This window comes from Rousettus aegyptiacus, unplaced genomic scaffold (genome assembly GCF_014176215.1).
Source record: "Rousettus aegyptiacus isolate mRouAeg1 unplaced genomic scaffold, mRouAeg1.p scaffold_m13_p_1, whole genome shotgun sequence".
In the NCBI taxonomy this organism is placed as follows: domain Eukaryota; kingdom Metazoa; phylum Chordata; class Mammalia; order Chiroptera; family Pteropodidae; genus Rousettus; species Rousettus aegyptiacus.
In genome coordinates, this window is record NW_023416284.1 from 29,115,214 (window position 1) to 29,138,392 (window position 23,179).

The 23,179-nt window shown below is 50.5% G+C and overlaps 1 protein-coding gene across 9 annotated transcripts; it reads left to right on the forward strand.

Annotated features, from left to right (window-relative positions):
* Positions 1-3,536: 3,536 nt before the first annotated feature.
* On the forward strand, positions 3,537-22,748 carry LOC107499383 (E3 ubiquitin-protein ligase RNF220). 9 transcript variants are annotated; one of them, XM_036233023.1, is made up of 12 exons: positions 3,543-3,772; positions 3,892-3,949; positions 6,719-6,775; positions 7,039-7,160; positions 7,526-7,658; positions 15,719-15,815; positions 16,002-16,088; positions 16,227-16,282; positions 16,417-16,495; positions 20,674-20,782; positions 20,927-21,001; positions 21,754-22,748. In XM_036233023.1, exons 1-12 carry the CDS (start codon positions 3,719-3,721, stop codon positions 21,823-21,825), a joined length of 999 nt encoding a protein of 332 aa, XP_036088916.1. In that variant the 5' UTR covers positions 3,543-3,718; the 3' UTR covers positions 21,826-22,748. The 9 variants fall into 9 exon arrangements, with proteins under 9 accessions (XP_036088932.1, XP_036088916.1, XP_036088918.1 ...); XM_036233025.1 differs by having other exon boundaries at positions 3,907-3,949; XM_036233040.1 differs by having other exon boundaries at positions 3,545-3,772; positions 7,039-7,082.
* The last annotated feature ends 431 nt before the right edge of the window (positions 22,749-23,179 follow it).

Sequence of the window (23,179 nt, forward strand, 5' to 3'; positions counted from 1 at the left end):
TCTGGGATAGAGAACCAAGGGTCACTGCTGGCACATATGAAACCTTTGTTGGAATTAGATATGTTCTCTCTGGGCGCCCTTTTCTCCCAGCTGACACAGTCTTGCGTCAGGGTACAGATCTTGGAGAATGGAGTGACCAGTGTGGAGTGGATATCAGCCTCCACTGGCACCTCCTCCACTGGACACCTTTTTATGTTCTCATGAACCCTGATTTGAGAAGGGCAGTCAATCCAGTGCCGGGAGACATTGCTTCCACCCAGACGACCCTGATTTGAATTGGAGAAATGACCCAATCTGAGGGAATTCTGGTCTCACTGGGAGACAAGGCTGTCCCAGAGAGTTTCTCTCAAAGGAATAGACAGAGCCCTGCCTTCAGAAGCCCATCCTCTCCACCCCAATCACAGCATTCAGCCTCACCAGCTGATGAACTAGGAAAAGAATAAGTGTCAGGCATAGGCATGGCATGCTAAGGCATGGCACCATGGCCTTCTGTGATTTAGATTCAACCTGTATTCCGAGCCTCAATTCCTAATAGTGTCCTCCATGAATCTTATGAGCTATGCTCGCCAAATTATGCTAACCAGTTTCTGGCTGTGTCATTCCTTTCTTGCCTCTGCATTTATACACATGCTGTTTCTTCTAACTGGACTACTTTACACCACCTCATCAAATTTCTATTTCTCCTTCAACAACCTGCCCAAATCCCATCGCCTCCAGGAAGCCTTTCTGGATTACCTATCTCTTCTCATGACCCCTTATCGTCTTATATTATGACCACCCCTTTAGGTATGTTTCCATTGTCTACTGGTATAAAATAAACCATCCTAAAACTTAGTGGCTTAATACAATTTAATAGTTCTCATAATTTTGGGGTTTGAATAGGCCTTTCCTCACTCATGCAGCTCATTCAGCTGGAAGACTGGCTGGACTGTAAAGTCCAGAATAGGCTCACCACATGTCTGGGAGATTGGGGGGCCTTGGTTCTCTTCCATGTGGCCTCTCATCCTCTCGTACATTAGATCAGCTTCCTTACTTGGCAATCTCAGGGCAGTATCACACCAAGAGAGAGAAGGACAAAGCTGCAAGGCTTTTGAGGCCTATACTGTGGAATTCACATATCATTTGTAAAGCAAGTCACAAAGCTAACCCATACCAAGGGATGAGGAGATATAACTCTTGATAGAAGTTGTAAAGAATTGTGGCCACATTTAATCTATCACAATGAGCCTGAATCTTCCACTAGATCTGGAGTCCCTCCAAAGCAAGAACCTTGTATTATTCTTCTTTCCCCCTACCTTTACTCAAACATTTATCTAGTACTCACTCATGCTCGACTCAGCGTCCTTGCCTTCAAGGGGTTAGATGTACAAACAGATCATTATAGCCCAGTGTTTTAAATGCTATGACAGGGGCATAGATAAGTTTCTATGATAGCTCAGTGGAAGGAGGAAAAAATCAGAGCAAGCTTCACAGAGGTACTAACTAAACAGAGTTTGAGAGGATGAGTAGGAGTTCATTTTGGTGGACAAAAAATAAAGGGTATTTCAGATCGAAGAACTACAATGTGCAAAGGGCATAAAGATATAACTCAGAATGATGTATTTGGGGACCTGCTTGCCGTTTGGTTTTGTTAGAATATAAACCACAAGAAAATTGGTAGGAGGTGAAGCTGGAAAGTGCCCCAGGATCTAGCTACGTATCCCATCTCCTGATCTTTACATGCCTGGCATGTAGTAATTCCTCAATTATGTTGCTTTTTTTTTTTTCAATCATCAACCTAAGCCTTGAAATCAGGGAATATTGGTTTCTGGTTTGAATTCCTATTTATTTAGCCCTGCTAGGTTACCTAACCTCTTACCATTACTTCATATTATTCTAATAGCAACTGTGCAAGCTGGGATTCATTGCCCCACTTTATTGCTGAGGAAACAGGCCTAGAGAGAGGAAGTGACTTTTCTAAGAACACATATATTCTTACAGTAACAGAGTTAAGATTTGAACTTGAGTCTGTATGGCCCTGAATCTTAAAATTGTTTCTCAGCCCTGCACTGGGCTTAAAAACTTCTCTCAAGTATATCCTCCTCCCCTTCCCACTGAAAACTCCTGCATGCTAAACTGTGTACTGGACGACTGGATAGAGATGACCTCCCAAAAAGAAAGAGCAGATATATAAACCATCAAAATACATAACATCAGAGGGAAGCTAAGGGACTGTGAAAACTCAGAGGAGGCAATTAACCCAAACTTGAGGGAAAGTAAAGCCTTCCCAGAGTCCTGAAGGATGAACAGTTAACCAAGCAGGGGGTATGGAACATGAAAGATAATCTAGCCCAGAGTCCAGAGCATGGAGTGCTCGAAGAACTATAGATAGCTCTGCAAAGCTGAGTATCAGGAAGGCAAAGGAAGAGAGCAGGAGTTCTAGAAGAGGAGTCTGGACAAGTAGAAAGAGCAGGTGAGAGAAGGCCTGTATGCCATGCTGCAGATCGTCTAGGTGGAGAATCACTGAAGGATTTAAAGAACGGGAGACAAGGTCAATTTAAAGAGGAGACAAGGACAATATAAAGATCACACTATGTGTAGTGTGGGGAATGGGTTACAGTGAGATATGCAAATCAGAAGGCCAGATTAGAGACAGCTACGAATTTAGAGAGCTCATAAGATTATGAACTGGAGCAGTGACATCCAAGATAGGTATAGCCATTGAAGAAACACTCAGGGGTATCTGTGCTGGGCTTGGGTTCACCTATGTGACTCACACATGGCCCCAACCCTGGAGTGGTCAGTGCAGATAAAAATTTGTATAAGCTATAATTAAAGGTAGAGATAGAAGCAGTACAATAAGTGGGAAAGATATTTTTCGGTTAGGCTTGGCAGGCTGAGTAGAAGATAAAAGATGTGGAGATGAAAAGATTTAAAAGATCTCTAAAAGTAGACTCTGAGATCTAGAGAAGGATGGAGTGTGAGGAATAAAGAAGGATAGGGTCAAGCACCTCACTCTCGTTTCCGGTGTGAGCACACCTGAGCACACCTGGAAGCCAGGAAGGAGCCTGTTTGAAAGATTTCGAGTTCCACGTTTGCCGCGTGGGTGTACGGTGCCTGTGGAAGCTCCAGGCGATGCCCAGGAGACAGCTGAAATGTTGGGAGTCCCCCAATAACAGGAGTGCTGAAAGGCTAGGGGGTGGAAGAGAGACAGTTGCGACGTGCGGCAGGATCCACGATCGGGAATTCCGACGCCTCCACCCTAGACAACCAGCAGCCTAGCTGCCCTAGGACCGCAGCGCGGGAGGCGGGAGCACGGGACGGATCTCTCAGGGTGGAATGAGCCCCGCGGTGGGAGGGGGCGTGAAGCGGGATGGGAGGAACTTGCAGCCGCCAACTGGGACGGGTAGCCTTTGCAGGCAGTGGAAGGGCCCCCAGTGCTGCCCTAGCTAGTTGCTACGGAGTGCGAGCAGCTGTTTCCTGGTCCGGATCCGGCCCCCCACCATCTTGAACTTTCACCCCTGTCGCGCGACGGCGGTGGATCACGTGATCAGGGCCAACATGGCCGCCGCCGCCGCTGGAAGCTGAAGTGCCGCCGCCGCCGGGCAGCCGGGGGGAATCCGCCCGCATCGCCGCCCTTGCCGGCTGGGCGGCCGCGGGGCCCGGAGCGCCGGAAGCCGGAGCTGGGGCGGCACCGCGGGACGGCCACGGGGTCCTGTTAAAGCAGCCCTCGGCGGCTATGCCGAGGGCCCGGAGCGGCCGGCGGAGCAGGGGGGCCGGCGGGAGGGAGGAAGTAGGTTTGTTTACGGGCTGTTTGGGGCGGGTCAAGCCTGGGCCGGGGTCAGTGCTGGGGAGGGGGCCAGGACTCCAGGCCGTAGCTGATGCTTTCTTCTCTTTTTTTGCATCTTCCTGGGATCTTCCCCCCAGACCTTCCTGCGAGTGCGAGCCAACCGGCAGACCCGACTGAATGGTGAGTTTTGCCCGGCCCCTCCCTCCGCCCCACCCCCGGCCTCCTTTCCTCGAGCCTGCAAGCTCCTTGCTTGCCTGGGTCTTCGACTTAAGGGCCCGTTTCCTTCGCAGTTGCAGCGCTTGAGTATGTGTTAAGCAAGGTGGCCGCCCTCAGTTTCCCTGTCTGTCTAATGGAGGTTATGGTTTCCAGCTCTTGCCCAAGCCTCTAAAGGCCTTGAAGAACCCTGGGGGGCAATAAGTGCCAGAGAATGAGAAACAAGCTACAGAATTCCACTCGGGAGCCCAGCTTTGAATTTGCAAACTGCTGGGACCTCACTGTACAAGCCGGCAGGGCGCTGAGAATGTTTTTCTTCCAGTTTTTAATCAGTGCCCAGTAGCGTGAATACAGCCTCTGTGCTGAGACTTGACAATGCAGTGAGATCTGGAGTTCCCACGGCAACAGGAACTAACTCATCCCAGGGCTCTTTGTGTTATCAGTCGGCCCACATTTCACAAAGGTGATCAGCGTGGGCTCGACAGCTCTTAAGAGGCCTTCTCTGAAAGCGCACCGTGTATGCACTACCTGGCAGCCCCCCCTTTTGGATTCAAACCTCTGGAGCATTCCTATTTGCTGAACACAATTGAATGATCCTAGCTTTTTGTGCTGACTAGGGTGTGGTACGTCTGGGAGTTGATTGCAAGGGGTTTAGGAACTCAGGACCTGCTGGTAAATGAACGAGGCCATGGATGTTCAAGATCCCCAACTCCTGCCACTTGATCTCTGCTGCCAGGCTGAGCCCCAGTCTGAAACGGGGCGAACATTCATGAGCTGGCACCATGTTAAACATTATTATCATAACACCTCTTAAAGGAAAATATTAACATAGATAAGGATACTGAGTCTGGGAGAGGTAATAGTGATTTGTTTAAAATCACACATCTGGGATGTAACTGAGCCATGATTTAAACTGAAGTTTATTTACCTTTGAGGCCTGGTCTTCTCCAGCCATGCCATGCCACCTCCGTGGCAAATCCTTTGACTTTACCTACTCAGAGGTAGCCTCTTGGTAGGGAGCAAAACTTTTCTTACAATACTTTGGTTATTTTGGTGAGAAAAACCAAACCTGCCTTGTTCGAGGATTTCCAGGCCATGCTTAATCCTTCAGGATGCTTTCCTAGGACTACGCAGGATCTTCTGGCCTGGGGAAGGATAGCATCCAGTATTGTGCCCTCTTTGGCAATTCTGCGAGATTCATTTCTTTATTCAGTCATCAAACAGTGTCTGTCATAGTCCCCTTACCAGAGAGGCACTCCTTTGGCTCTAGGCAGGATAGGTCAGGAAACTTTGTATTCACACACTGCTTCATACAAACTTCTAGCACTCTTAAGGTCCCTTGCTTAATGCCTTTTTGATATCTAGCATTCCTTCTCCAGCCTGGCCTTGGTTCTGGAGGATCAAGGTGGTTCAAACCTGAGATTCCAAGGGTTAGGGCAATCAAGACAAAAGAAGCTAGATCTTCATTCACAAAATCAAGGGGCACCAGAACATAATTACATCTCTTATAGCAAGAGCACAGGAAATTAAAAAGATGGGCCAGGCTACAGACCAAGGTTTCTCAAACTCCATGCTCAGTCCTGATGGGATAGAGGCTTTCCTATCTATTTGAATCTGTCGAGGGCTACTCTGTTTTGGAGTTGGAATATCTCCCTGCCTCAGGTCCTCAACAGGGAGAAGCTGGGACCCCAAGTGCATATTCTTGTTGCCTTAATACACTCACGAGATCAATCTTTGTTGATGTTTATCAGACAGAATGCACAGGAGAGCATTCTAGGTTACGGAATCAAACCTGGTTTCCTTTCCTGCCTTTGCCACATTTTAGCTGCTTGAACAAGTGCCTTGATCTCTCTGAGCTTTGAGTTTTTTCATCTGTTAAAATGGATAATGTAACCTAGCTTCAGGATATAGAATTAAATGAGCTGCCATGTATAAGTTATTTAACTCTGAGCCTAACACAAAGCTATAAATTATAATGTATCAGTTCTTACCTATGTTACCTCTCACTTGTGTCCCCCTCCCTAAACTGCATTCATGATCTTCCCACCAGGGTCAATGTCCATGAGGAAGTTCTTCCTGGCTCTGCAGGGGGGAACTTTTCCCTCCTTGGCTGCCTTCTCCTTCCAAACCCATTCCTCTGATCTCAGAGTAGCTACCTCTGCTTCTGCTGTTGCATCCAGAGAGGGGCTAGAGAGAGGAGTCCCTTGTTTTGACCCCTTCCTGCTTCAGTGACAGGAGGGCTGCAGAGAGGGATTAGTGAACTAATTAGAAATGATTGCATCTCTCAGCATTAATTAGCGGTGTTGTGGGCTTGTAGTGTGCACTTTGGAATTGAGCCCCCTGCAGGACAGCATGGCAGGCAGCCCTCTGCCTTGGGGGCCTGACAACCCCTCTGCACTGATTAGAAATGATAGAACAGGTTTGGGTAGTCACAATAAAGGTTGCCCTCTCAAGGTACTCTGGGCTTTCTGACTCAGACCCTCTATATCTTTATGATTGGGCCTTGGTCGCCTCTTCCATAAAATGGGAACAGTGAACATGAGAGAAATTCTTCTTGGGTTGATTCTAGGTAGGACACTAAGGGCTCTAAGGACACTAAGAACAAAAGGGGTTTTAGCTGATAAGTGAACAGCAGGCCACATCAGGCCCCTGGAGGGACCTTGGATTCTAGCCAAGAGATGTTTTCTAAAGTTGTATTTCTTGACACCAAAAGAGCCCATGATCTTGATCTTCTAGGAAGACACCAAGCAACAATGGAGTGTCTTTGCTCATTGGACTCCTTGAGTACTGCAGGTAGGGAGGTATGCATTAAGCTTGAGCCAGCTCTGTCCACAGCATAGGCACTTTGCTGGCCTAGCTCTAATCTCTCCAGGTGCTCTTGGCAAGGCCCAGTCCCCAAAGGAGCAGAAGGTGCTGCATAATGAGGGCCAGATCAGGCACTGAACAAAAGGGCTAATGGCTGGCAGGAGGTCAGGATGTGTCAGCTCCACTGGGACCCTCGGAACTACAGTGACCGTCTGCCTGTTCTGTGCTTTGTTTTTGGTTTCTCCATACAGCTCGGATTGGGAAAATGAAACGGAGGAAGCAAGATGAAGGGCAGGTATGTCCCCTGTGCAACCGTCCCCTGGCAGGATCGGAACAGGAGATGAGTAGGCATGTGGAGCATTGCCTTTCTAAGGTAGAGGGGCCATCACCACCTACCTCCTCTCCCCTCCCCCTTTCCCCTCACACTAGAGGCTGACTACCCCCAGATCTATGGACTGTTGGAGTCTCTGTGTGGTCTCAGCAGCTTCTTCCTCTCTGTTCTTTGCCTTTTTCCTTCGCTTTCACTCTCCCACTCCTCCCCTGGGACTCCAGTGGAAAATCATTGGGAAGAAGCCCAGGTCCTTGACCTCTAGATTGGCTTACTTCACAGGAGGTCTGGAGCTGGGGGCCTATCTGGCATACCACAGCTGGGGGGCCAGGGCTGTGCCTTCCTCGCAGACCCTGAGGGACAGGTAGGGATGGCCTGGGACCTGCATGATCCTGCTCTGCTCTTTACAGAGGGAAGGCTCCTGCATGGCTGAGGATGATGCCGTGGACATCGAGCATGAGAACAGCAACCGCTTTGAGGAGTATGAGTGGTGTGGGCAAAAGCGAATACGGGCCACCACTCTCCTGGAAGGTGGTTTCCGAGGTACAAGCAGCTGACACATAGGCAGTGGCACTCAGGTGGCCAGGCCTCTGCTGGGTATTCATCTGTTGGGAGCCAAGAGGCCAGGGTTGGTGGCTGGTTGTGCGTTCCACCATGTGGGAACTGCTGCTGGTGGGGCTCCTTTGTGACCATGCTGTCTGCCTGTGATGTGCATATTAAAATAGACATATTTGGGTGGGGAAATGGAATTGTGAGGCTGCAAGCTAGGAGTGACGAGGGGGGCTTTCAGCCTCGGGTGATGCATTGAAGGTGACAGGCAAGCCGTGTTAGCACCTGCATAAAATATTAAAGGGACGGTTATGCATTTATCACTCCATCCCTCTTAAGGCTGATAAATGAGAATCCAGCAACCTGCTGTACACCTCCAGCACTGGGGGCCCTGAGGGCTTCCAGGCAAACACATTGGATTTTCCTTGTCCTCCTCCGTCTCCTTCTCTTCCTCTTCCTCCTCCCTCTCCTCCCTCTTCTCCTCCTCTTCCTCCTCTTCCTCCTGCTCCTTCCCTCCCCCTGCCCATGTCAGAAAAATCAGTTACAGAGGAAAGAGTGAGTTATGGCAAAATTTGACCTCCCATGAGCTTCGTTGGTGAATCTAATTTTAGCTCTGATCCCATCATTCTCCCTGGGCGCCCTCTGCCCTGAAGCAAAAGGGACCTGGGCCCAGCTGCTCCCTGGATCCCTCAGGCTCTCCCCAGATGCTGCAGAGAAGTCTGCAGGGCCCTGCCCAGCTCCAGTGCCATTCCAGCTCCTCAAAGGGATATGGCATGGCCCGATGGAAGTCTCCCACCTGCAACACACCAGATCAGACAGCAGACTGGTTGAGTGCCCAGGGTCAGTGTCCTCTTGTCAGACTCCCTTGCCTTGGCAGGGGAAGAGGGAGCTATCTGTCTCCTAGTCTCCAGCTCTTCTCTCTTCTGTGCACAAGCACAGCTGGCACTGCAGCTTGTGGTCATTAAGTGAGCCAACTGCTTCCCATCTGCCTCTAGTTCTCTGGGCATCACCCTTGAGAGTACAGCTATGTCTGGTCCCCAGGGAATCTCACAACAGCTAGGAAGAGGGTCTTTGCTTCTTTAGGGTCCTGCCACTTGCTCTGGTGGTAAGGGGTGATCACAGTGTCATCCAGTGCAGACTGGCTACACTAATAGGCCCCAAGCCCAGGTGGGGCATTATGGCACCAGGCTTCTCTCACATTTTCCAAGCGTTTGGGGACAAGCCAAAGTATAAATCAGGAAGGTTAATCAGACCAAACAGGTTCCCAAGCCTAAGCACTGAGCTGGGAAATTTTCACGTGCCATTTCACTCTGCTCCTGTCCTAAGTGTCTGAGGCTCTGGGAGAATGAGCAGCAAAGCCCAGGATCCTGTGAACTATACACACAGGTGTCTGGTGGCAGCCCGTGCAGGGTCAGTTACAGGATGTTACTCTGGGTTCGCTCTGTTGGCTGTTGCAGATATTCACACCTTCTATTGCTGTGGCAACTTAGGTTTCTTGGCATAGAACTGGATCTGATGACTTCTGGGCACAGAAAGGGCTTAACGGGAATAAAGCTGTGTAGGGCCTGCTGATTTGACAAAGTATTTCCCCCGCACTAGGATGCACTTGCAGAGCGGGTGCGAGGAGCTCTTAGGCCCTGGGCGGGTGTCAGTTTTCCCTGAGTGTTTACACTGTGAGGTTGTTCCTTTCAAGAATTCCTAAGGAGAGTTCAAAGAGGGCTTTTCTTTGAGTGATTTGGAGAGCGAGAATGAGAGTGAGACTTGAAGAGGGAACAGGGGCCGGCGGTGCCTTTATCTGTAGAGAATTGCTCCAGCTTTCCTGATAGAAGCTGCTGCCGCCTCTTAAACAGCTTAGTACAGTCAAAAGACAGGCAGACTTGAAAGGCTGTTTTACAGCAAGATCAGCAGGGGCACGAGGCAGAGAGCGGGGCGCAGTGGAGCGGAGGAGGCTGAGGCTTCTCAGTGGAGGGGGAAGCTATCAAAGGAAGCTCTGGCTGATCCACACTGCTTCTGTCACCGAAACTTTGTCTGCAGAAGCTGGCCATCTGTCAGTCTACTCTTTCTGGCCTGGACCAATAGTCTCAAACTCTTGGGGGGTTGGGTGTGGCCCCGCCAGGCGGGCTGGTGTCAGTGCAGCGCATTGATCGCCCGGCGGGGCTGGGCCGCAAGCGGGGCAGCGCGTGCTTAATGTGATTGAAAGGCAGTTAAAATGGCGGTGACCTTTTCAGGAGGAATTAGATTGCCTGCCAAGACCGGTTAGAGGGAGTGATAACGCTGGCTGAAGAAGCTGCCCAGCCGACTTCAGAGAGAGGGAGCAGAGGCAGGATGAGCAGGCGAGCGGTGAGGCCCATTTAAGCTGCTCTGTGCATGCTGACAAAACAGAGATTGCTGTCCTTGTTAGATATGAAAGAATTGAAGAATTGCAGATAAGGTCCTATATCCGATCATCCCCTACCCCGCTCCCAGACCAGGGCCCCTTCATCATCTTCAGTAAAGCTTTATACCAGGCCCACTGAGAGCTGGTGTGATGGATCAAATCAGTTCCTTGGAATGTAATCGGCTATGGAGCCAATGGACAAGCAGTTTTGGTGAAGACACTTGACTTAGGGGAGCAGGCCTTAGAGATGGGATTTATGGTTACTGACAGTGAGGCCCAGATAGCTCAGGCCTGGGAGTATTAGGAATTGGTATTTTAGAACAAAATGAAGGACCAGACATAACAGGTAAGCACCAAGATAGGTCCAGCTGGAAATAGATCTTTAAGAGACTGAAGGAAATAGGTAAAGATTGCAAGAAAGTAAATTAGAAGAAGCTTTCAGTGTCTAGGAAACACTCTGGCCCTCTCAGTTCTGGGAGAGATTATGGGCTGTCCCCTCAGAACCTTAAGTTTGCTAACCTGCTACTGCTATTTCTCCCCACCCAGAGATATAATTGCCTCAAGGGCAGCACACATTGCCAAGTGCTTCACCAGTATTTCCTTAAAAGAGCTCAGCGGTTACAAGAAAAAAGATACTTTTGGGGGGCAACACACCAGCCCTGGGCCGAGCAAAGGTGTCTCTAGGCTAGCGCCACAAGCCACAGGGAAAACCTAATTATACAGCCCTTGGAAATAAACCTCCAACATATAGTCAAAGGAGGTATGGGATGAATGAGCCACTGCTTTTCTCATTTCCTGTTTCTCCAGGTCCTGGGTCCTGGAAAAGAGACTTAAGGTAGTGAGCTTTGTTCCCTCCCCTCTATTGGTTGCCAGTGAAAGTTCAACCAGCTGGATTTGAGGAGCCTGAAGCTCATCATATCCGAAATGGACAGACTGGAGAGAGGACATGGGAATGGTTGGTTTCAGATAAGGTGACGGTGATGTGGTGGACACATGAGTGGTGAGGTAGAGGAATTTCCCAGGAAGCTGCATAAGAAACAGAAGGTGCTGCAACTATATCTTTGAACCTGAAGGGAAATGGGTTGCTAGAATCCAGGATTAAGCCCCTTTGAATCAAACAGGTAGAGGGGAGGGAAAGGGAGGTTACTAAGAGAATCAGCTGTGCAGGGCCTCTGCCCTGCCCAGATCCTTCCCTAGGGATTGCATCTTTCTCAAGTTCCTGTCTTAGATTTAGGCTGGTTCCAAGTAGCTGAAGAGGCATCATGGAGAGGACAGGCAGGGCAGCTTAGGCACAGATCTTTGAATTGGCTGTAGTGAGAGAAAACTTAAGCACCAGATTATGAGTCAAGGGGTTGAGAAATATTGAGTCCAAGGGCATAGAGAAACAGGCCTTGCCCCAGCAGTTGCCTCCTTTGGCATGTTGGTTCCCAAAAGATGGGATCCCCAGGTGCTAAAAATATCCCCTGGCGGAGCCCTGCTGCTTGATTCAGTCAGTAACAAGTGTTGGAACAGCCAGCTGCTGGAGGCAGTCTTGGATTGGAGGGGGTTAGGGCTGCTGCCTTTAGTTATAACTGTTGCCTGGTGGGAGCAGTTGGAGAGGTGGCAAGGAGCAGGGCACCTTCTGTCCCCTGTGGCGACTGATGGGATTTAATCGCCTTTTGGAACACAATTGTTAAACTGGGACAGGAGTGCAAGGCAGGAGCAAGTATCAGTGGTTTTAAACAGCGTCTGTCTCTATGCGTCTCTCCTGACGTGAGGCAGTGAAACGCGTTATCGAGGAGGCCCGGAAAGTGGCTAAGTGCGTTTGACACACGCCAACTCCCTGCCTCCACACTGGATAATTGCATTGTCAACTGTTCAGCGAGGTGGCAGGTGACACTGTAGGCCGATTGATTGTCCCGCATCGCAGCTCCCCAGACTGTCAGCTCCCCAATCGATGGCGTTTACACAAGACACCGTAACTGCATCTGTAACTAATTCCAGTGTAAAACTCTCCGGAAGCTGCTGCCCCTGATTCCCCCCTCCTTTTGGAGAGCACAGTCCTCTTGAGGGCCCCAAGACTTTTCTTTCTCCCTAGGCTCTGGTTTTGTTGGGAGCAGTAGGTGAGGAAATCAATGGCTTTTTTGTGGTTTCAGGTTCCAGGCCGTTACAGCCCCCAGTAAACGCGCATCTCCAGTTTCTCAATCGATTATCTGATCAATTGATTAAATTAACAGTGATTTTTTTTTTCCCCCCTTCTCAATGACCCAGGAAGAAATGAGTTTATGGGAGAGGGGTTGTTTTTATAAAATTTAGACTTGTTTATCATTTCTGCAGTTAACCCCCTCCCTCTCTATTGCTAAGTGTACACTTGGAAGGGATTTTTCACTGCCCGCCCTCCCAGGACTGGGACCCACTCTGCTGCGCATCATTGACCTCCAGGCTTAGTTTGCCTATTGGCAACAGCCCAGCCCTTTGTGCCATTTTAAGGTGGGGCCAAGTCATAACAACGGGGCCTCCTTGATGACTAAAGGGTACTCTAGGTTATCTTGGAGGTCCTTGGGGCTGAGTCCGTTCCCTGGATAGAAGCAGTAGCAGCAGGAGTGGCAGCTTGCCTGTTATCCCCAGATCTGTACAGAATAGAAGCCAAAGGCTTGGAAAGGAGTTCTGTGTGCCATCTCGCCTCTGAGTACTGGCTTGGGATGTTCCAGCAGCTGAGAACATAAAACGACTATGGAGCCTTCCTCTCAAAGCAGGAGGAGGAGGGGCGAGCTGGCTGGGGTGCTGTCTGCATAAAACGGCTTTATTGCCGTTTCTTTTTATTATGATTCTGCCAGAAGTCAGCAAGTGACATTTCATTAAGAAAATAAAGTTTAATGTGCTGGGAAGGAGGTTGGAGCAGGCTGGGGCAGCACAAGAGTGAAATTGGCAGCAGCAGCCTATTCTGAACACCTGTGGGGGTAGGGAGAGGTTCGCAACATCTGTCTCCACTGGGGGTTGGGGTCAGCATCAGAGTAAACACCTCAGACCGGAGACAGATAGGCCTTTTCCTTGACAAACAAGAGATGTTGTGCTTTCTATCTTGCCTGATAGGTCAGAGGAACAGAAGCCCAGCTGGAGCCTAGGAGCTGGTAGAGAAGATTGTGTCCTGAGAGGTTTCTCAAGGACACCAACTAATCAGGCCTTGGCCTTCCCTCTAGCACAGGGCTCCCAGGATCTAGTAGAATAGCATTGAGCCATTAGTGCTTAGGTATATGGTATGGTACCTGTCATGGGTCTGACAAGTTCTGCTGGAAGTAGCACCCATGCAGAAATACCTGGGGAAGTCTCACTCATACCCAGCACCTTGAGGGTAGGGATCAGATCTTGAAACTGTCCTCAGTGTCAAGCCAGGCAGAAATAAACTCTAACAATTGAAGGAACATCGTTGAGGTGGTAGTTCATTCAGGAAGTATTTATAGAGCAACCGATGTGTGTAGGCACTATGAGTTACTAAAAGGCATGGTTGAACCAACCAGACTTGGCAGAATGAGCAGACGTTCAATTAGTAGACCAGGAGGGACAAGATTCTAGGCAGGGACAAAAGGAAAAAGACATGGGAGCAAGAAAAAATGTAGAATTTTGGAAACCATGATAGCTGTGTTCCACTGGAGTATGAGTCGTTCTCCAGGCCTGGCAGGCAATAAGACTCCACAAGAAAGGATTTCAGGCCACAGGGCTGCTTCCAGTGTTGAGAAGCTGGGGCTTTGGGGTGCCCTGTTGTCTGAGTTTTGCCATAGGTTCTTTGGTTTCCTTTTTGCCCACCCACAGGCAGGACTGGGCAGGGCCAGGCTGAGCCGAGGATGTGAGACTGACTGTTGAGCTGCATGTACTTGGGGGAAGGGGATGGGCAGGGCTCGGGGGGCACACGCTGTAAGTGAACCTGATAGCTACATTCTGATTGATGGTAGAGTTTGTCTCCCAAACTGTCAGAGAGTTTATAGAGGTGCCACTCACCCACAAGGCGGGAATTGCTTGTCAGGACACCTGGCCTTGAATAGGAGACAGAGCTGTTACTTGGTGTTTTCTCAGCTTAATGGCCCCATTGCTGACCTGCCTGCTGCCTTGAGTTTGTTGGTGCCTCGGTGTGGAGGGCAAATAATAAGGACTGTCAGGGAGGGGAGGAGCCTAGGCAGTGCCTAACCTCTCTTCCCTCGGTGTAGCTTACTCTGGGATGGGTTGAACCTTCATGAGACCAGAGACAGGAGGTATAGAAGGGAGAAAAAGGATCAAGAAGAAAATACTTTTGAAATGAACTTAAAAGATGGAGAATATTCTAAATGGAGTGAATAGTATGAGCAAAGGGCTTAAGAGCAAGACATACAGAGTTAGGTTTAAGGTGCAGTAAGTAGTCTGTCCATATGCATAGGGCTTGTAAAGTAAAGTGAGGGAAAAAGAATGAAAGTAGAGAAGTGGATACATCCAGATCCTAATGGATCTGGCTGAGGAGATGGGCTAGATTGTGTATGCAGTGGGGAGTCATGATCAGTTTTGAAGTAGGGAAAAGAAGGGTCAGAACTATATGTTGGCAGCACGAAGAAAACAGATAAGAGGTTTGAGGAACCATTACAAGATTTACCCTGAGGAGAGGGTCAGAGCCTGAGAGTGGAAAGAAAAAAACAAGAAATTTCTGAGATGATCAGGCAGAATTTTGAGCTACGTCCTCACCTCTTTAAGGATTTCCTTGCTGATTTCACTCACTACAGATGCCATCACTTTCATCTCTTTCTGTTCTGGCAGGGCTGCTGTGCTGGCTAGTGAGAAGTGGTCTGAGACCACTGGGAGAAGGCAGGGGCAGGGATGGAGGAGCAGCTTTGTGGCCCTTGGCCCTGGGCTTTCAAGAAGGGTGGGTAGACCACATGGCAAAGTAAGTTGGCATCCTGTAGCTTCAGCAGCAATCCTTCCCCATTGGCCAAGAGTCTGCCTATGGCTGGGCCAAATGCACCTTGGTGGGGTCACCCGCCTGCCTGGCCCTGCCTCCAACCAGCCTGGTTGCCTTCATGGACTGCTGCTTTGAGAAGCAGGTGTGCATGCCTATTCTCTCTCATCTGTCCCTTCCTAATCCCTTTATAACTGCACTTGTCCAGGAATCTGGGCTGAGTGAGGTGGAGATGAATAATTAATGTCAGGCGCTTCAGACACCAAATATTTGAACAGCTGCCTGGTGTTTTTGCTGGCAAGGATCTGGCAGCCAAAATCACAGTGTTGGCTGGGGGGTCCTGCTATATGGCTCTGACTGGCCTTAGCCAGCCTGCTCTCCCCTCTGATGGACTTATCAGGCGGGACACAGGCAGTGCTGAGGTTCTAGGTTGGGTGATCTGATAGACCTGAGTTTCTGCGTCCTCTTCTTGCTCTTCCTAAACTTGGAAGACGAGTAGAGAGCAGGTCTAGACCGTCTCCTGAGGCCCTGACATAGTGTTTGAGTGGACTAGTTTATGAGACCATTTGGAGCAGCAAGCGATAGCAGAGAAGGATGAGGTATGCGGAGTGAAAGGGACTGAAATGTCAGTTAAGTGCACCTAAGTATTCTCTATATCCCAGGCCCACGTTACTGTCTGGGCCTATCTAGCCCAAAACTTGATCCCTACGTAGAGGCAACAGAAGGGGCACCCTTGACCTAGTTTGTTGGCCCCCAGTCCTTACATCCTGCTTCCCACAGGCTCTGGTTTCGTCATGTGCAGCGGCAAAGAGAATCCGGACAGTGATGCTGACTTGGATGTGGATGGGGACGACACTCTGGAGTATGGGAAGCCACAGTATCCTTGGGGCACTGTGGGACAAGGTGGGGCTGGTTGGACAGGCCAAAGGAATAAGAAAAGTAGCTAGCACCTCTGGTACTCTCCCATATCACCACGGCAGGGTTAGTGTTTCAGTTTTGGCCAGGATTCAACTCTCACAGCCTACTACAAACTAGGATCCATTGTCCTTGACCACCATGCCAGATACACAGAGGCTGACGTCATCCCCTGCACAGGAGAGGAGCCTGGTGAAGCCAAGGAGAGAGAGGCACTCCGGGGTGCAGTCCTAAAGCAAGTGTGGTCACAGACTTTGGGGGTGCCATAGAAGAGTGGGAAGCCCTGAGGCAGGGGTCAACCCAGTACCTACTCTCAGGGATGTCCTGACTGCCTTTGGGACTCACTTTGTTCTTTCTCCTTCCTTTCCTATAGCGGTGGCCCTCCCAGCACACGCATCACACCTGAGTTCTCTAAATGGGCCAGTGATGGTAAGTCCTGACCCAGGTTAAGAGTAATGGGGGAGAGAGGACATCCCTTGGGTGGTGGTGACTGACTCAGGCCCAGCCCCTCACCCATGCTGCCCAGTCTGGCCAGAGTATGAGTTGCCTCTCTATCCTAACAGAGATGCCATCTACCAGCAACGGGGAGAGCAGTAAGCAGGAGGCCATGCAGAAGACCTGCAAGAATAGCGACATCGAGAAGTGAGTGTTTGGCCAGGAGGGGGCCCCTGGGACAGCAGTTCAGTGGGAAAAGAGGGGCTTCCAGGGCTCCCGGCCCTCCCTCAATCCTGCAGCCCTGGGCACACAGCCGGCAGTAGAGCCCAGCTGGTGCTAAACGTGACTCTGTGAATTGATCACTGAGCCATAGTCCTTGGAGCCTTGGCAGAGGGAGGAGCAGTCCGCCTGCCTGCCCGCTCGCCTGCCACGGCGGCCTACACCCAGGGAATGTGATGTATGGCCACCCAGCCCAGCCGGCACACTTGATTCATCTCCAGTTTCTGTTTCTTAATCGGGAGCTAAATTGGTTTCATTTTTCTTGTCCCCGGTGGCGCTTGCAATGGGTTTTAGGCAGAAGCATTGGGTCTCATCACTTCTGGTTGGAATTTTTGTCCTGGGTTCTCTGGCAGGGAAAAAGGGGATCCCCTTAGCACTTCATCCAGGGCTGGGAAGCCCCTGGCTTGGATCCCTAAGAGCCACAAGGACTTGAAATCAGCTGGGTACCTTACTGCCTTTCCAGAAGCCCAAGCAAGGCCTGTTTTAGCCCCAGGAGGTGGCATCGTCCAGTTCTCGGTGCCTAGAGCTACTACCGTTGGCCATTGCTTAACTCCCCACACCCACCCCAGCCCTCCACTGGAGGTTAGGTTGCCTAGGGTTAAAAGGCAGCCTCTTCATTCCAGGACCAGTGTTCCATCTTGCCTCCTGCCAGGAGAGTGGATTGCAGGCCGGTGCAGGGCCGGGTCGGTGGCCCAGGGTCACCTCCCATTTGTTTCCCTCCATTTTGTGTTGTCATAAATTCATTCCAGCCCGTTGTGGTTGATCAGTTTATCTCGGCCGGGGCTGCGAGTGCTGCTGGCATGATGTATGGGCCGCGGCGCAGGGCCCGGCTGCCCATGAATCACTGCAGCTGCTCCGTGTCAGCGCAGGAGCGGGCCGCATGGGTTTGGCGCAACCAGCTTGGGGGGGAGGAATGACGTATGGATGTTTATTTAATAATTCTCTCCTACTCCAGCTGAGTGGGGCGGGCGGGGCCATAAGGGGCACCCACCCTCGTATGGAGGGGCTGCTCATAAATCAGGAAGACAAGATCATTAATCAGGGATGGCGCCCAAGGGGGAGGTGGGGGCCAGAGCCAGTGGCCATCCATGAAGGTACACCCACCCAAGGCTGAGGGAAATCGGGATTTCTGTCCCACCTGTGTGAGCACAGGCACCAGTAGGCACGGTGCTAGAACAAATTGGGGACTGGCTCATTCATGTGCACAGATCTCCATCGGGTCTGGGTCTGCCAAGAAGGGGGCTCTTTAGCCCCTATGCCTGCTCTCTCTCTTGTACACAATATGGTTTCCTGTCCTAGATCTCTTTCACACCCCAAGGAAGGGGTAAAGCAGGATGTCATGGCTTCTAAGGAATTCTCCACCCTACGTCCTGGAGAGGTTCAGGAATAGCTCACAACCAGCCTGGGTTGGGCTTGAGTATTTCACCAGCACAAAAAGTAGAAGCCAGGTTTTGTGCTGAGCAAACCTAAGACAGGGCGGACTCTGCAGTTAGATGTGGCCTTGGAGCTTTTGGAGATGAATTGAGAAATAGCTTCATTCTTTCCTGGCCCCATCTTTTTTGCCTTTTCAACTCTAGCTCATTCTCTGATTTGGAGCTTGAGAATTAGTTTGCTCCTCTGGGGTAGGCGGCCCCCAGCTCCAGGCCTTAGTTTCCCCATCGTTGTAACAACCACATAGAACTAGGCAAATGCCCAGCCTTGTCCTTGGAGAGGAAAGGAGCACACTACCCATCCTTGTCTCCTTGTCAGGAATAATAGCAATTCAGATGGGGATGGCACATGTGGCTTTGGAAAAAATGCCAGGGGAAGAGCCATCTGTGCAGGTGCTTGTGAGGAGGGAGGAGGTGGTGAAGGCTTTTAAAGCTACAAAGTTGAATGGATTCTCCCAGGGAAGCAGTCAGAGCTGCTCTCAGCTTCCCTGGATAGAGGCAGGGCTGAGAGAATCATGGACCCATGGATTAATGGATCTAGAGCATCCCTAATAAACAGCCATCAGGAAGTCACATGTTATTGCTAGTACCCTAAGAGAGGAAGGTCAGAGATTGAAGTTTGTTGCTGCTTGTGAAATGTTAACACCATCCTGCCCGCAGGGCCTCTCCCACCCTCCCTGCCCAAACATCACCACTTACCCACACTTACATACCCAGCAGGGGTGGACTACCTGTAAGCTTTCATGCTTTCTGAGCCAGGTGTCTACCCCAAGCTGGCAGGACAGGCTACCCTTAGGTCCTTCTTGCCCACAGCACACTGCACTTGGATTCCATCTCCTTGCCTCCTTATTGAATATCTTTTAAAGCTCAGCTCTTACCCTGTCACAGCCCTCTTCCAACATCCTCAGCAACTTCCCATTGCTTATAAAATAAACTCTGATTGTGGCATCTGAGGTCTTCCCAGATACAATCTTCTTTCCCACTTTAGCACCTTCTGCTTACTCACAGGTGAGCCTTCCAGCTACATGAGCTCTTAGGCCTTTTGGCTTTTGCTCCTATGTTGCCTCAGCCTTGAGACCCATCTCCTCCTGGGTCTAGTCAACATAGAGTAATAATGGACAGTCATATAGTTATTGGTTGATTGCAGGATTGGTCTACCGAGGTTTAAATCCCATTTCTTCCACTCTGGACTTTGGGCAAGCTACTTAATGTTTCTGTTCTTTAGTTTCCTTGTCTATAAAATAGGAGTATTATCATCTCCTCATGGGGTTTTTGTGAGATGTAAATAAGATAATTTTCCATTCCTCAGTACAGTCCCTGGCATTTAGTAAGTACTTAATAATTTTAGCTCTTTTATTTGTATTATCATTATTATTCCCTAAGGCCCCTCTCCAATACCATCTTCTATTCCTCCTGGAAGTATTCTCCCTCTGTGAGCTCCTCTGGGTTCTGTTCATTTGTTTTAGGAGGGGTAAGAAGGATAACTCCTTGAGATAGTCCTAGCTATTCCCTGTTCAGTATTGCAGCCCAAAGAATCTTCAAGAGGTTGTAGAGACCTTCTTGTGTAGTGCTTGAACAACAACAGGTGAGGACTGCCAGGGCATCCAATGTGCCTCGGATGACATGAGGAGCCCTTGAGGCAGGCCCGACCTGTAGCCCAGATACCTAGATTATGTGGGACTCATTCAGTCCCCACATCTCTCACTTTCTGGGGTTTGGACATGCCTAATGTAAAGCTAATGTCCATAGTCAATATTAGTGGAGTGATTAGCTTTGCCCTCAAGGAACTGAGTCTAGCAGAGGAGACAGACATCTGCAGTTACATTGCTGTGGTGGAGTCCAGTACAGGGTGCTGGAATGGCACAGAAGAGGCAGCCACCAATGGTGGTGCTGGCTGGATGGTTGGAAAAGGCTGCTGGGAAAAATGGGAACTAGGCATTAATAATGAGATGGAACTAGTGAATTAGGAGGTGGGGGTGATCCAGAGGAAACAGAGAGTGCCGAGAGACCAATGGAATGAAAAGCAGTGGTGTGTGTGGAGAATTTTATTATTCGGCGTGGCTAGAGCTTAAAATATGTGGTAGGGTGCTGAGGCAGGTAGCTGGCTGGGGACGGACCAAGCAGGCCCTTGTAAGCTTGTGAAGAGTTTGGTAGAGCTTTACACTGGGTAGTAAAGGGAGACATTGAAGTGCTGGAAATAGAAATGGTCAAATTTGCAAAATTCTAGGTGCTGGAAATGGAATAGAATAGAATGAGGGAACTAGAGGCAGAGAGGCTATTCAGGTTAGTGGAGTAATCCATAGAAGAAATCATGAGAACCTGGACAAGTAATGGTAGAGGTGGAAAGAAGTGAAGAGACTTCAGAGATGTTAGGAGGTAGAGGACAGATTTTGGATGTCAGGAGTAATAGGGATGGTTGCAGGAAGGAAAGGTTTGAGAATGGTTCCTAAGTGTCTGGTGTGGAAACTCACCAGGGTGGAGGTAGAGGAACAAGGAGGGTGAGGAGTTCAGTTCCGGAATGTGGAGTTTGCAGATGTAGGATATGGGCAGGTGGGGAGCAGGGCATCTGAGAGAGATTCATATATGCGGTTCTGGAGTTCAAGGGAGGTGTGGGCTGGAGGCTCAGGTTAGGGGTGCCAGCCTGCTGCCTGCCTAATTGTGCTCTCCTCTTTACAGAATAACAGAAGATTCAGCTGTAACCACGTTTGAGGCCCTGAAGGCTCGGGTCAGGGAACTTGAACGGCAGCTATCCCGTGGGGACCGTTACAAATGCCTCATCTGCATGGTGAGAGGAAGGGAACCTAGGAGTGCCTTTGGTCGGGCTTCAGTGCCCCCTGGGGGTTGAAGAGGGTCCGTGCTTTGTGATCTGAGCTCTTTAGAGGGTGGGCCAGCCTCAGCATGACTCCTTCTCTGCCCACCTCCTCTCCAGGACTCATACTCGATGCCTCTAACGTCCATCCAGTGTTGGCATGTGCACTGCGAGGAGTGCTGGCTGCGGACCCTGGTGAGGTGGCATGTGGGTCAGGGAGGGGGTCGCTGTTTTGGTTACTGCCCAGATGTCCTTGCCTATGCTTGAGCCTGCTTTGGGGGAGGGATGAGGAGGGACAGTGGGGAGCAGGAGCATAGAACACAGCCAGAAGCCATGATATCCCCCTGACCCCAGCTCACCGCATTCTTGCCTCCCCCTACCCCAGATTTATTAAATTCTCCCCTTCTTTGAGTTCACTGCCTCTTTTCCCTCTGCCTCCACCCCCAGAAGGCCCACCGTGTCACACATAGTGGTGAGAACTTGGGTCAGGAGGAGGCTGGGTGTGGGTAAGCAGGACCAGGGCCTCTGCCCCTCCCCCTCCCATTACTAAGCTCCCTCTGCTCCTGCCCCTGTTCTTAGCTTGGGAGCAGCCATTAAAATGTCGCCCGGAGACAGCAATAAAAGGCCCTGACGTGGGCTCTGTGTCCTGATCAAAGGCCGCGTGTAATCTTGTTAGGGCCGCAGCAGCCACAGCTGGACCTAGCCTTGTTCTCATTACTGGGGCTCCTGCTGCGGGGCTGGCCTGGCGGTTTGATCCTGGCATCCCCCCAACACAGGAGCGTGCCTACTTGCTCACAGAGTCTGCCCATGTATCCCCAGCCTGGGCTGACAGGATCAAGGTCCGAGCACACAACTGGCGCAGGGGAGACATGGCTGCAGGTCTGGGTGCTCACATGAGCTAACATGCAGCACAGTGTATATTACCAAAGCCCTCCCTGTTCTTGCAGGGTGCCAAGAAGCTCTGCCCTCAGTGCAACACCATAACAGCGCCTGGAGACCTGCGGAGAATCTACTTGTGAGCTAGCCACCCCAGACAGGCCTTGCCTCAAGCAGCCCCGCCTGCCTGCCTCTGTGAAGTGACCCTACCCCTTGTACATACTTTCACACAGATTCCCCATGTACATATACACGCGCGCATGTGTGTGCGCGCGCGCACCTTTGGAGCCAGAGTGGAGGCTGAGGCCCAGGCCCTGCCTGTTGGCTCCAGCCACGATTGGGGACCATACCTGTTCCAGGTTCTGTTCCCAGGGTGGGGCAGGGAAGTGTAGGTAAGGGTGAGTCGCTGGGCAAGGCTCCTGAGATCCATCCCCCAGACTGACAGACGGACAGACAGACATGCAAACACCAGACTGAAGCACATGTAATATAGACCGTGTATGTTTACAATGTTGTGTATAAATGGGACAATTCTTCTCCCTCTACTTCTCCTCCCCTTTGGTTGTATAATTTTCTTTTTTCTAAGAACACCTGGAAGCAGTGCCTCCTTCAGGGCTGGTTGGGGGCTCGGCCCATCCATCTCTTGGGGTGCCTGCCTCCCTCTCTCCCGTTGATGTCCCTTCCCTTTCCCATGTGCTCAGTGTTCAGTGGTGTATATTTCTTCTCCCAGACATGGGGCACATGCCCCAAGGGATGTGGTCCTCTCCTTAGTCTTAGCTCCTGGGGCTCTTTATAAGGAGTTGGGGGCAGGGGAGACAAGGAAATGGGAACCGAGCTGAAGCAAGGGCCGAGATTAGGGCTCGATGAGGGTGCTCCTGGCTGCCCAGGCTTCTGCCAAGAACCACTCCTGGGATTAGAACTGCTGTTCCCAGGGAAAAGCGTTGTCTCCCCCACCCTTCCCATGGGTCCCATGGTGTGATGCTGTGTCTGTATATTCTATACAAAGGTACTTGTCCTTTCCCTTTGTAAACTATATTTGACATGGATTAAACCAATATAAACAGCTGCTGCCTGTGTGTACGTGTGTAGGAACGGATAGGTGATGGGGCGGTGTGGACAGGCAGTTGGAGAGTTAATTCCTGGCAGCACTGTGGAGGAAGGACTTGGCTATGGGTGTGTAAAGCAGTGCAGGGTTGGTCTGCTCAGGGACCCTGGAGCACTACGTCAGGGGCGGGGGTGGGGCTGGGGACCTAGACTCCTGACTATTGATGGGTAGGGGCTCCAGGTTAATTCCTTATCGATGCAGAATCGTCAGCTCATTAATCACAGAAGAGGTCAGGGCTTGGGGGTACAGAGGGGATGCAAGCTCTATCCCCCAATCTAGGGCAGGAACAGCTACAAGCTTAAGTGAAAACACAAGCTCCAAGCCTCTGTCCCTTTCTAGTACCCTGAAAGGAGTCAGGGACCAAAAATAGAAACACCATCTCAGCACCCCTG